General features: G+C 45.0%; 1 protein-coding gene and 1 long non-coding RNA gene across 4 annotated transcripts in view; one reads left to right on the forward strand and one right to left on the reverse strand.

Moving 5' to 3' along the window:
* The window catches only part of parp12a (poly (ADP-ribose) polymerase family, member 12a), a 61,026-nt gene extending 49,994 nt beyond the window's left edge, over positions 1–11,032 (reverse strand). Inside the window, exons 1-2 of one of the 3 annotated variants that reach the window (XM_069934132.1) lie at positions 10,638–11,031; positions 6,123–6,258 (exon numbers count right to left, since the gene is read on the reverse strand). In XM_069934132.1, the coding sequence (XP_069790233.1) occupies positions 6,123–6,258; positions 10,638–10,978 (477 nt within the window). In that variant the 5' untranslated portion in view covers positions 10,979–11,031. Of the gene's footprint in view, positions 1–6,122; positions 6,259–9,015; positions 9,106–10,637 lie in introns of those variants that run through there. The other 2 variants (XM_069934134.1, XM_069934133.1) reach the window with 2 other exon arrangements.
* Positions 10,965–13,280, forward strand: part of LOC138761655 (uncharacterized) — a 37,875-nt gene continuing 35,559 nt past the window's right edge. Inside the window, exon 1 of the long non-coding RNA XR_011356417.1 lies at positions 10,965–11,200. This is a non-coding gene — a long non-coding RNA (uncharacterized lncRNA). The remainder of the gene's footprint in view (positions 11,201–13,280) is intronic.

Here is a 13,280-nt window from a genome sequence, read left to right on the forward strand (position 1 = left end):
AGATACAAATAGAAAGAGCTCACTGGACACTCAAACCCAGAAGAAATGGCGAACAGCGACCACGGCCAGTCCTGGTAAGACTTTTAAGTTACCAGGAGAGGGATGCAATCTTGGGAGCAGCATATGATTATTCAAAAAAATAACGGTGGCTCATTAATGGTGGACAATTTTTTTTTTCATGACTCTAGCCCTGCCTTAGTCAAACAAATGGAATTTGACATGGTAAAGATAACTGCGATCTAAAAGCTTTAAATATTAAATTACTAACCCAGCAACGTTGAAGGTGGATGCCGCAGAGGGTAATCGACAAATTTTCAAGAACAAAGAAGACTTTTGAAGAAAGTTATGAAATTTGTAACACCAAACTGTCTTGTAATGAAATTTGTAACACCGAACTGTCTTGTAATGAAATTTGTAACACCGAACTGTCTTGTAATGAAATTTGTAACACCAAACTGTCTTGTAATGAAATTTGTAACACCAAACTGTCTTGTAATGAAATTTGTAACACCAAACTGTCTTGTAATGAAATTTGTAACACCAAACTGTCTTGTAATGAAATTTGTAACACCAAACTGTCTTGTAATGAAATTTGTAACACCAAACTGTCTTGTAATGAAATTTGTAACACCAAACTGTCTTGTAATGAAATTTGTAACACCAAACTGTCTTGTAATGAAATTTGTAACACCGAACTGTCTTGTAATGAAATTTGTAACACCGAACTGTCTTGTAATGAAATTTGTAACACCGAACTGTCTTGTAATGAAATTTGTAACACCGAACTGTCTTGTAATGAAATTTGTAACACCAAACTGTCTTGTAATGAAATTTGTAACACCAAACTGTCTTGTAATGAAATTTGTAACACCAAACTGTCTTGTAATGAAATTTGTAACACCAAACTGTCTTGTAATGAAATTTGTAACACCAAACTGTCTTGTAATGAAATTTGTAACACCAAACTGTCTTGTAATGAAATTTGTAACACCAAACTGTCTTGTAATGAAATTTGTAACACCAAACTGTCTTGTAATGAAATTTGTAACACCAAACTGTCTTGTAATGAAATTTGTAACACCAAACTGTCTTGTAATGAAATTTGTAACACCAAACTGTCTTGTAATGAAATTTGTAACACCAAACTGTCTTGTAATGAAATTTGTAACACCAAACTGTCTTGTAATGAAATTTGTAACACCAAACTGTCTTGTAATGAAATTTGTAACACCGAACTGTCTTGTAATGAAATTTGTAACACCGAACTGTCTTGTAATGAAATTTGTAACACCAAACTGTCTTGTAATGAAATGAAATTTGTAACACCAAACTGTCTTGTAATGAAATTTGTAACACCAAACTGTCTTGTAATGAAATTTGTAACACCAAACTGTCTTGTAATGAAATTTGTAACACCAAACTGTCTTGTAATGAAATTTGTAACACCAAACTGTCTTGTAATGAAATTTGTAACACCAAACTGTCTTGTAATGAAATTTGTAACACCAAACTGTCTTGTAATGAAATTTGTAACACCAAACTGTCTTGTAATGAAATTTGTAACACCAAACTGTCTTGTAATGAAATTTGTAACACCAAACTGTCTTGTAATGAAATTTGTAACACCAAACTGTCTTGTAATGAAATTTGTAACACCAAACTGTCTTGTAATGAAATTTGTAACACCAAACTGTCTTGTAATGAAATTTGTAACACCAAACTGTCTTATTTTTACTGCTAAAAGAAAATTCATGTTAATTTTCTGGAAAGAAAGGAACGTGGTGAAGAAAGTAGCAGGGTGGGAACTCCAATTTAAGGGGGAAAACGGCACTGGGAGAGGAGCGGTTTTAAAAGATGGCACTAAAAGGAGAGGTTCTTCTTCGGGAGATTCCACGGGCTTTTTGTTCTATTGTTAACATCACTGTCAAAGCTAGGAATGGATGTGTGTTTCTTAAAAGGGAAATGTCCCTTAAATTAAATTAAAAAGAGGATGGGTGGGACAAATAATATGGTCTTCCATTGGTTCAAAGGCAAGAAGGGTAGTGATTCTAATCAATAAAAATACACCAGTGTTAATAGAAGACACTTCAAATGATCAAGCCAGAAGGTATGTAATGGCACACTGCAAAATTTATGAAGAAGCATGAACATTTCTGCTCCAAATTATGATGATGAAGCCTTTATGAAGGAAATCTTCTTAAAAACAGCAGTAGGAAGACAAAATATATTGGTCAGAGGAAATTTTAATTTTTCTTGGACCCAATACTAGACAAATCTGCAAGAACAGCAATGAGGGCAAAAGCAGCAAAAAACACAATTTCATATATGAAGGATCTCAGTTTTATTGCTATATGGAGGCAATTAAATCCCAAAGGGAGAGACTATTCCTTTTACTCAAGGGCACACAATTCACATACAAAGATTGACCTATTTTTAATGTTTGCCTAGTTAAAAAGTAGAGTGATAAAAACAGAATAACCAACAAGACTTCTATCAGATCACCCACCACTAACATTAACTATTGCAATCATGAAAAAGCAAGAAAATGTATACAAATGGTGTTTAAATACCTCACTACTTAAAAGAACAGACTTCTGCAAATTTATAAAGAGACAGATAGAAATATTTTGTGAAACAAATCAACCACCTACTAACAATTGTTCTTTTTATATGAGACATATATAAAGCAAATTTGAGGGGATAAATTATATCCTATACAAAGAATCTTAGGAGGGAACATATGACAGAAGTAAATAGTTTGGAGATAGAGATTATAGAATTAGAGGAAAAAATACAGGACTAGAAGAATACAGATTACTGGAGAATAAAAAGCTAAAATATAATACAATACAAACATATCTTAAAAACTAAACAACAATACTACGAGTTGGGTGAACAGGCGCACAAAGTTTTATCTTGGCAGATTAAAGAAGAGGATTCATCAAGAATGATCAAAAGCAGAAATATCAGAGATGTGTTTCAGATGTGGGACTGAGACAGGAAATTATCTACATGCTGGGATCTACGTCTGCAAAGGTTGATAGTGAGTTATGAAAGTGTATGGTATGATGGCCTTGATTAACTGTGGCACCAAGTTTAAGAGCCATGATGTAATGTTGCAGATAGATCCCACTTGGAATATTGTGTTCAGTTCTGGTCACCTCACTACAGGAAGGATGTGGATGCTATAGAGAGGGTGCAGAGGAGATTTGCAAGGATGTTGCCTGGATTGAAAAGCATGTATTATGTGGATAGTTTGAGTGAGCTTGATCTTTTTTTCCTTGGAGCGACAGTGGATGAGGGGTGAGCTGATAGAGGGGAAGATGATGAGGGATGTTGCTCGTGTGGATGGCCAGGGGTTTTCCTCTAGGGCTGAACTGGCTATTGTGAGACACAGATTTCAGATGCTTGGAAGTAAGTACAGGGAAGACGCAAAAGGTAAGATTTTCCACACAGAAAGTGGTGGAAGGTACAATAAGATCTTTTAAGTGACTATTAGGTACATGGAGCTGAGAAAAATGTAGTGTTATGCAGTAGGAAAATCCTAGGCAGTTGTTAGAGTGGGTTATTAGGTCAGTACAACACTATAGGCTGAAGGGCCTGTACTGTGCTACATTCTAAACCACGGTGAAACTTCAACTGTGTTATCAAACAATATTTAACATTGAATCAGATGAGGACAAAAGTCATGCAGTCAGAGAGCTGTACAGTATGGAAACAGGCCATTCAGTCCAACTGACCAAGTCTGCCTGCATTCATCCCATATCCCTCTGAGCCTTTCCTGTGCATTTACCTGTCTAAACATCCTGTAAATCTTCAAACGCTACCTGCCTCCACAGCTTTTGCTTCCTAGACCCACCATCCTCTGTGTGAAATTATTATTTTCTTCCCAGGAATTCTGAAGTTAACATGAAAGGTAGCGAGAATGAGTGAAGATATTCCTGCCCCTCTGGCCTGGATAGCTGAAGCTAAGGGGCAGAAATTAAATTTAAAAAAAATAAACAGAAGATATAACTGGAGAGGTGCAGGGTCATTCAGTAGTCTTCCAGCATGAAAAAGGCCTTTTGCCCATCTCACCCAGACCAACCAAGTTGGCATTCTAGGCCAGTCCCATTTGCCTGCATTTGCTCCATGTCCTTCTAGCCCTTCTTAGCTGCATATTCTTTTTTAAAAAACTTTATTTTTAATTTACAGTCTCGTGCTTTACGAACAATACAGATCAGTCATCCCCTTTTACAGAACACTTTATATCAAGTCTTTTTTCCCCCACTCTGTTCCCTCCCCCATACTCTCTCCCACCCCAAATTAACAAAAATAAACATACATTAACTACTGAAAAAAATAACATAAATACATTAGAACAACAAAACAAAAAAAAGGCAACAAAAGAAAATATTATTTGGGAGGGGTTGCTGACCAGGTCTCAAAGTTATTTCCTGAATCTTTGCATTCTGGGACTGGTGTGATCCGACTATCCACTGAACCTTTTAAAGAAAGTCATTGGGAAATTTAATCAGACCCGCGTTCTAATGTACCGCAGGTACGGTTGCCACACCTCAACAAATGTGTGGTACTTCCCCCTCAGATTATAGGTGATTTTCTCCAGGGGAATACAGCTCTGCATTTCCGTGTTCCGTCATGCGGTGCTCAGCCAGGAGTCAGAATTCCAGGTAACTGCTACACATTTCCAGGCCACTGCCAAGGCAACCTTTACAAATTGAATTTGGTATTTGGACAGTCTCAGACTCACGTCCATAATATCACCCAACAGGAACAACACTGAATCCTGTGGATATTCCACCCTGTCATTTTTTTTCCCAAAATGTCCCCTAGTTCTATCCAAAAGGGTCTCACCTTGGTGCATAACCAGGTTGAATGTACAAAGTTCCTGTCTCCACATCACATCTAAAGCACAGTTCTGAAATCCCTGATTTTTGTGACGCGAGGGAAAGCTGGTGCAGGACATTAAATTGCACCGGCCTATATCTAGTATTAATGACTGCCGTCATGCTGCCTCAACACAAGTCGGATGACACATCTTTGCCTTGATTTATGGACGCCCAGTTTTGGGCCTTCGTTTTGGAACAGGAGATACATGGCAGAAATTAATTGACAGGTGATTGCCACATCAACAGGATCATAAACGGGCCTGAACTGCCCCTTCAAAACAAGATCTTAATTGAAGGTAGCAAAAGAAGGTCCTTTATGACAGATCAAATTTATTTTTTTTAATTGTTAGAATGACATGAGCTGACCCTTTCATAACAATCCTTGATACACCTGATCTCTTTCTGGCACCAGGATCTTGTTACCCATGGTCATAGGTATCAATTTATTCTGGGTGAGGGGTATTTATTGGGACAACCCAATAATCCAGTTTATTTTTTGGCATGTTTGAATTACATGTTTCAATACAGTTTGTTGTTTTTGCCATTATTAATTTAGTATCCGGTTTATAAATATCTCCTGCTATTTCTCCCCTACTGTGTGTAGACCAATTTGTGCCCAAGAGGATATCTACCCTCCTCAAAGAGTGAAGCGATAAACCTCGATTGGGCCGCCCAGTAATATTTTTTGAAGTCTGGGAGTCTCATTCCTCCCAGACTATAATCCCATCAATTTCTCCATGGAGACCCTAGCCACCTATTCCTTCAAAGAAACTGCATAACACGTCTGTTGAGTATCTTAAAGAAGCTCTGGGGCAATGGCATGAGCAAAGATTGAAAAGGATATTGTAGCCTTGGCATCACTTCATTTTAATGCAGTTAACCCTGCCCAGCAATGTTATGGGCAGATTTATCCATCTGTGCAGGTCCTCCTTGATCTTTCCACTTCAATTTATATACATTTTGTAGGTTATTGTCCACCTTTATCCCCTGATACAAAATCCCCTTTCCGTCCAAATTCTTCTGATCTATTAGGCTCGAAGAGAATGACAGAGAAAGGGATTGAATACACAGGCAAGAAACCTGCAACTGTATTAGGAGCAAGCCAAGCCTTTCAACATTCATTATACTACTCGTCATTATTCCTTTCCCTGGCCCTCACACCAGGAGTTGACAGCTCTTGGTGGTAGCAATCAGTACACATCTGTGGAACCAGAGGAGTAACAAAGCTCGTACCTCAGGCAGTAGGAACGAATCATTTTGCAGCAGAATCTGGCGTAACTGCATCTCATTCAGATGTTGAAGTTTGTTGGCATATAGGATTGCAGCATTATGGGGTGAATGGATGTCATGTGAGAAAATGCAAGTGACTCTAAAGAGAAAAGCATATAATCAGACGTGAAATTATTTTCATTGTCCACACCAGCCATTCTCGACCTTTTTTTTGGCTGTGGCCCCCTCAGGACTCTGCTCAAAGTTTATGGACCCCCTTCCATATTTTTCTCCTACCAACTATATATATAAAAAAAATATTTTATGATTTCAGTTCGTGACCTCCCTTAAATGTGGTGTGGCCTCCAAAGAGGCTGTGTGCCCCCCCCTCCCCCCCAATCCCCAGTTGAGAAAGTTTGGTTTGCAGGCCTTTCAATTTAAGAGATACCATGTGCCTGGCATAAGAACACAAGGAGAAAGGAACAGGAGGAGGCTAATGGGCCTTCCACACCTTGCCCTCATTTAGTAAGATCATGGCTGTTCACTGCATCGGTGCCTTTCAACTCCCTTGTAGTTTAAGCATCTATCAGTCCTGGCCTTGAACACATTCAATGATTCCATCTGCACAGCTCGCTCCAATAAAAAATGTTTTCGGAGACATGATCACCAGAAAGAAATTTCTCCTCATCTGAAACAGGAGACCCTTTATTCTAAAACTCTGCCTTGTACACATTTACCAGAACAAACATCTGCTCTTCAATAAAATCGCCTCTCATAGAGCACTACACTCATAGGTCAACCCTCTCAAACTCTTTTCCTACATCAGCCCTTCCTCCCAGAAATAATAAGCCTTCTTTGCACTGCATCCGATAAAGCCTGAATCCCTCTTTACAGGTGACTCTCTGAATGGCTCTTTGACATTGCTCTTGTATCTACTTTCACTATCTCCCCTTGTCAATGTGCTCCAAACACCCTCTGTGGAAAGAAGAATCTCCTTCAAACCTTTCCCCCCTCGTCTTAACCCTATGGCCTTTTTTAATTGACGGTCACACCCTCGGGAAAATAAACTATTGACACCTTTCATATTTCTATATAGCTCAATCAGGTTGCACCTTAGCCTCCAACGATTCCGAGAAAACCACTGTTATATCAGACCTGGCTGAGAATTAATATTCTGATTGTTTGCTCAATGACTAGTTTGGCCACCTTCTGATAAAGTCTGTGGGCTTACACCCCACTTCAGAGATGAGACACAAAATCCTGGCTGATTCAAATGCAGCACCCAGAGATGCCTTCTCAGAGGCACCATATTTTGGATGAGAGTTTAAACCGTTCTATCTCTTCTTGTTTGCACAATTTCAAACCCCCCACCACCACCAACAAATATATTCATCCTCAAACCAACACCATGACAGAAAGTTTTCTGTAATCACAACTTTGCTTGTGGGATTATGCTGAGTAAAAAGCAAGCAGCCACATTTTCTGAAGTCAGAAAATAAAGTTATTTTTTATATCAACTATGTCCAGTTTCAATATTACATTCTGCAAAATCTCTTCACGCCTACCTGCCATTGCCGAAGTGTTCTGCATCTGAGATCTGGTATTGAAAGGACAAAGAGCTACACATGAAGACATTTTCTTCAACTGACTCATGATTAACGAAATAGGTCACCCCTCTCCCTTGCATCCCTGGCCCAAATTTCCATTGATAGAACTTTAAATTGGTTCCAGCCAGGGATAAGTAAAAAGGCCTTTTCAAGCGGGGATTATCCTCTTCTACCTCACTCCACTTACCTCCATGAATGACGTGCGACCACTTTCGATACAACTCGAGTAATCTTCCCTGACCCTAGTGACAGGGCCAAGGCAAAGGCCCTAATAGGGATCTATGAACAGGGAACTAAAGGGACGGGCTGATTATATCATCAGCTCAAGACCCAGGAGCTACTGCCTAACTGCTCCTGGGCACAGGTGCGCCTGGTGGCAGTGGTGTCCCACTCAGCGCCCCTCCAACTGCTCAGCCCTCCCCACCACCACTGCTCAGCACACACCCCTCCCCCACCCCGGCCAAACACTGGCAGCCAGAGCCAGACCAAACACCAGAGCTGTCATGCACTGCCTCTCACAGCCTGTTTCAAAGAGCAGACCCATGTGAAAATTGAAGTTTCTTGTTGCTGGTGCCAACACATCTTGCATATAGAACAACCTTGGCATTTTGGGACTGTCTGACACTTTGCCGAGTGATGGCCAACTCCGTTACCCATAATACCCCACGCAGCGGGAACCGTTGGTTGACAGAGTGGTTCCCGCTGCGTGGGGGATTATGGGTATAGATTGGCCATTACTCGGTGCGCATGTATGGCATCATGGCACCAGTAGCCATGCCTCCTAGACGCCACCTCAACCCCCAGCCACATCCAGGCTGAAAGAGGACATTGGAGCAGACTTCCCTGGGCCTGCATGAAGTGGTAAGAAATACCTTTTCATTCGGCTTTTAGCCAGCCTCCATGCAGAGGGTAACGATGAAAAGGCCTAAAAGCTTCAATCCTCAGCACAAACCAAGGAAAGACATGCGAATTATCATGAATGACTACCAGCCCTGGTATTAACTCAGCAAGCTCATGCTGCACCTCCTCCTTGGCCACTGCATCATTCCTGAGGTCAGTTGTCCAAAGAAAAAGAATGCAATATTTCAATTTGTATGTGTACTTATTCCCATTTTTCCCTCGCAACCTTGAGGTCAAGGCAAATATTTGTTCTATGACCTTTGTCCCTGCCCAAAACATTCAAATTCCTTTGCTCCTCCCCAATCTTTCACTTGCCCACAACAATTTCCACCTCTCCCAGTTTTGTCTGCTCCCTTCACCTGCATCCCTTTGTTGTTTCCTACTTCCGTGCTTGAAAACTTAAAACTCACCTTTCAGACAACAACCCTAAAATTCTGCTCCAGCGTCGCATTCATTTCCAGGGGCACCTCGTAGCGTCCTTTAGATCTGATGGAGGCGGGGAGACTGGTGCCGTAGCGCCACCCGTCATAAATACGTGGCAGAACAATGTCCGTTTTCCTTAACCATAATCCCCCACGCAACTGAAACCGCTCTGTAGCTCCCAGAACAGTTCCAGCTGCGTGGGGGATTACGGTCATAACTCTGCCAGGTTTTGAGCCGCAGAGAGCAGCCCCGAAGGCTGAAGCGACCTTCTCAGTCTGCACTGGCCACCCCCTGACGGCCCCCACTGCCCCAACAGTCCCTACTGACAGCTCCCACTGCCCCTGTCTTGGAGGGAGAGGAGTGGGGAAATGGGTTACGGGCTGACAGCATCATCAGCCCGCCCCTAACCAGTCGCTGCAAGCAGCTGTACATTCAGGTCAGGCGGCGGAGTGCAGCGGCCCACCGATTATCCTTCCCCGAGAAGGGTTGAATTGGCGCCTCGGAGCCGGCCATGGCGCATTCAGGAAGGGACGTCTTTAGGCATAAGGGCGAAGACCTCTGCCTTTACAGACGGGAATTTTTCCTGTTTGAAAGTGCCTTTAGAGACACAACTGTCTCCTCCTTCATCCAAGTGAAGTGGTTTAAAGAGCCCTTGTTATGATATTAATCGTATCCTGCCAATCAGAGTGTGCTTCCTTTACCTCTGTTTTCATTCAGCTTATTCCTTGAAGAAGGGCTCAGGCCCGATAGGTCTGCAATATAGCTTTGATTTTTATGAATGCTGAAAGACTGGCTGAGATCCTCCAGCATTTCAGTGTGTTTTTATTACAATCACAGCATCTGCAGACTTCAATCCATCAACTGGATTTTGTTTATAACGTACCCTTGGCAACCCTGGTCTCACCCTTTCATAGATGTTCTCTTTGTTCTGTCATTCCTTCCCAGATTTCTACACAAGGCAACTTGTTACTTCCCTCCCCACCACTTCTAATGAATGGTCTTTGACCGGAAACTTCCACTCTGCTGCTTTCTCCACCGATGCTGGTTGACCAACCAGAATTTCCAGCAATCTTTGGATTTCCATTTCAGGGTTTGCCTGACATCATACCCAGTGAACACCACTACCGGGGCCATGACAGAAATAGATGTGGGATACCTGGAATAAGGGATAGAATGACTTTGAGTAGTGGCAGAAACGCTGTGTTACCCGGAGTAAGTAAATCACAGAATTCTGTGGACACTGTGGATGAAGTAAAAACACAAGATGCTGGAGAAGCTCAGCAGGTCAAACTGTGTCCTTCATGCAGCAAAAGCAAAGACACAGAACTGACATTTCGGGCTTGAGCCCTATCACTTTGCTCCTGCAGGAGCAACGCTCAGCTTTAAAGTTTTATTCCCTCTGCAGCAGTTCTTGCTTCCGATTTCCTTCGGTAAAGGTGATCGTGTAGCTGGTCCTGATTTAGCAATCTCTTCCCCAAAACTCTCTTGCAATTTACCTCCTCTCGATGTGTGCTCATCTGCTCTGCTCCGACACAGCTCCCAGTTAATGAACCCTGCCTCACACACACACACACTCGCTCGACCTCTCACGCGGCCGAGTCCTTTCTACCTTCCTTTGACGAACTTGCAGCTGTCGAGGAGGAAGAATTTGCAGAGGTGCAGTTGGCCGCAGGCAGCGTCGCTGCAGTTCCTCTTGACGAAGTCTTTGCACAGCCTGACCGGGGTGGTGGCGATGAGCAGGGTGCTGTCGATGAGACGCTCGCCCTGGCTGCCCGGCGGTCCCCACAGGTCGGTGGTGAACAAGTGCCTGTCGGCCAGCAGTTCGCTCAGCTGCCCGTCGGAGACCTTGAAATGCGCGGACACATCCCTGCGCAAGTTGGCGTAGTCCAGCGAGCCGCGGCACGAGCACAGGGTCTGGAGGCAGTGATCGCGGACACGGTCCAGAGACATGGCGCGCCCCTTCTCCTCTCCTCCCGCAAACCACCAAGCGGGGAAAGGGAAACCGAAACTGTGCGGTGGCCCTGCCTCTCTCCGTGCTGATAGGCTGCTCCTCCGCAATGCCCTCTCCCTCCATCCCAGCGTTGGGGGCGAGGAGCGCCAAAGGAACCGAACTGGTCACGGCTGCGGGAGACCCGCCTCGGACGGGAAAAAGGCCAGGAGGAAACCGGCCAGGTAAATGTTTGGCCAACCGGTCGGGGAAATCTGCTCAGGGGTTCTTCACCCCCCACGTCGCAGCCTTTGCTCCTCTCACCTGTTGACCCCTCTGCAACTTTTCCCCTCGCTGCCTTCCCTTTGGAAGGGTTCGGATTCATGCAGCGCATCACGTACTGCCCTGCGATCCCTTTCTCCCGCCGCCGCCGCTCTGGGCTCCCGGGCGCAGTCCGCAGTGAGTGGAACCGACGGACTTTAATAGAACTCGCGCGTGTGTTGAAACCCCTCCGAACCCGACCGCGCTGGCGCCTCGCGGGATCTTTGAGGTCAGCCGCTAAGCTGTGGGCTTTACCCGGAGCCCTCCCAGTCAGATCTGGCGCCGGCTTGCCCGCGACTCCGCTGTACACAGTGGACCTACCTTCAAATCAGTCCAGGGTGTAGGTGAGTTGGGCGGCGGATTATGGGCCGAAATGGCCTGTTACTGTGCTCTATGTCTAAAAAGCTAAATGTAAACAAACTGTACAATACTGAGAGAAAAAAGTAATGAAGTGCAAAAGTCTATAGTGCTGGATACAGCCAAGGAAAGACTGGGCCACCACACTGCAAGCGCCCGCCCTTTTAAGGGCAGCACGAACTCAGTCTCCTCCTGCATTGTGACATCATAATCGCTTCCCCAGGTGTGCGCTGGGCAGGAGACCTGAGGCAGGGAGAAAACCCTGACAGAGCCATCTTCCCATGGCTGCCCTGCCACGTGGTGTTACACACGGGGCTGGTTCACCATGAGAGAGTGCGCTGCCACACAACCCACCCCCCCCCCCTCCAGAACCGGCTACGCGTCCCACCGGTTGGGCGGGCGGCCTCGGCATTTGGACATGGCCATCTGCACTGGCCGTCTACGTGCGCCGCCTTCAAATGGTTCACAGTGAAAAGTTCATCTTTACCCCCATGTCCAAAGTGGAAGTCCTGCCTGACCGCTGGAGGACCTTGTATGGACTTTCGTACGGGCGTTGTAAAGGTGCCGTATGTGGGTCACGCCAAACAAATACGAATTCCACTGAGTCCAGCTCTTTGGGACGATGTGTCAGCCGGACGCTATGATGCAAGGGAGGTAGGGAGGTGGTGGGGGGGGGGGGGGGGGGTGCTAGCGAGGATAGTTTCTTACGGAGATCTGCCAAAAGGTTCGCGTGCTCGGATATGACATTGGACTCCAGGCCAAAGAACTCACCGGGCAGCAAGAGCGGCGCTCCGTAGACCGGTTCCACAGAAGACGCCTGTAGATCCTCCTTGGGTGCTGTTCTGATGCCAAGGAGGGCCCAGGGCAGTATGTCTGCACAGCCTGGGCCAGTGAAGCGAGCCATGAGGGTGGATTTCATATTACAATGAAACCTCTCCACCAAACCATTTGCTTGCGGGTGGTAGGCTGTGGTGTGGTGGAGTTTAACCCCCAGGAGGTTTGCCAGCTGAGCCCAGAGCACGGAGGTGAACAGGGTGCCCTTGTCATGACTCCGAATGACTGACTAGGTTCCTGGCGCACATCTCTGCAGAAGCCTCTTTGATGGGAACGGCCTCCAGCCTCCGGCCATTTCGTGGTCCGATCGACTATTGTGAGAAGGTAGTGCACTTCTCTGGACACCGGCAGGGGGCCTACGACATCAACATGGATGTGCTGAAATCTCCGCATGGCCGGGTCAAATTGCTGGATTGGGGCCTACGTGTGCCGGTGGACCTTGGAGGCCTGACACCTGGTGTAGTTCCTCACCATCTCAGCCACCTCTTTTTTGAGCCGTGCCACACAAACCGCTCTGCCACCATTTGCACTGAAGTCTTCATCAAGGGGTGGGCTAGGTTGAGGACTAAGATGAAAGCCCTCAAGTTGCGGTTGGACTACTGGGCACGGCGAGCCAGTGGATATGTCGCGGAGGAGCAGTGTATCTGGGCTTTTGGGCAACTGAATGTCTTGGAGCTTCAGGCCAGAGATGGCAGTCTGGACGTCCCTTTCTCCAGCTTCTGGGCCTGTGCCAACTGTGTGAGGTCAAGGCCAGGGGCGAGATCATTGATCGCTGGATGAGAGAGCGCATCTGCCACGACGTTGTCTTTGCCT

This window comes from Narcine bancroftii, chromosome 4 (assembly GCF_036971445.1).
Source record: "Narcine bancroftii isolate sNarBan1 chromosome 4, sNarBan1.hap1, whole genome shotgun sequence".
NCBI lineage: Eukaryota > Metazoa > Chordata > Chondrichthyes > Torpediniformes > Narcinidae > Narcine > Narcine bancroftii.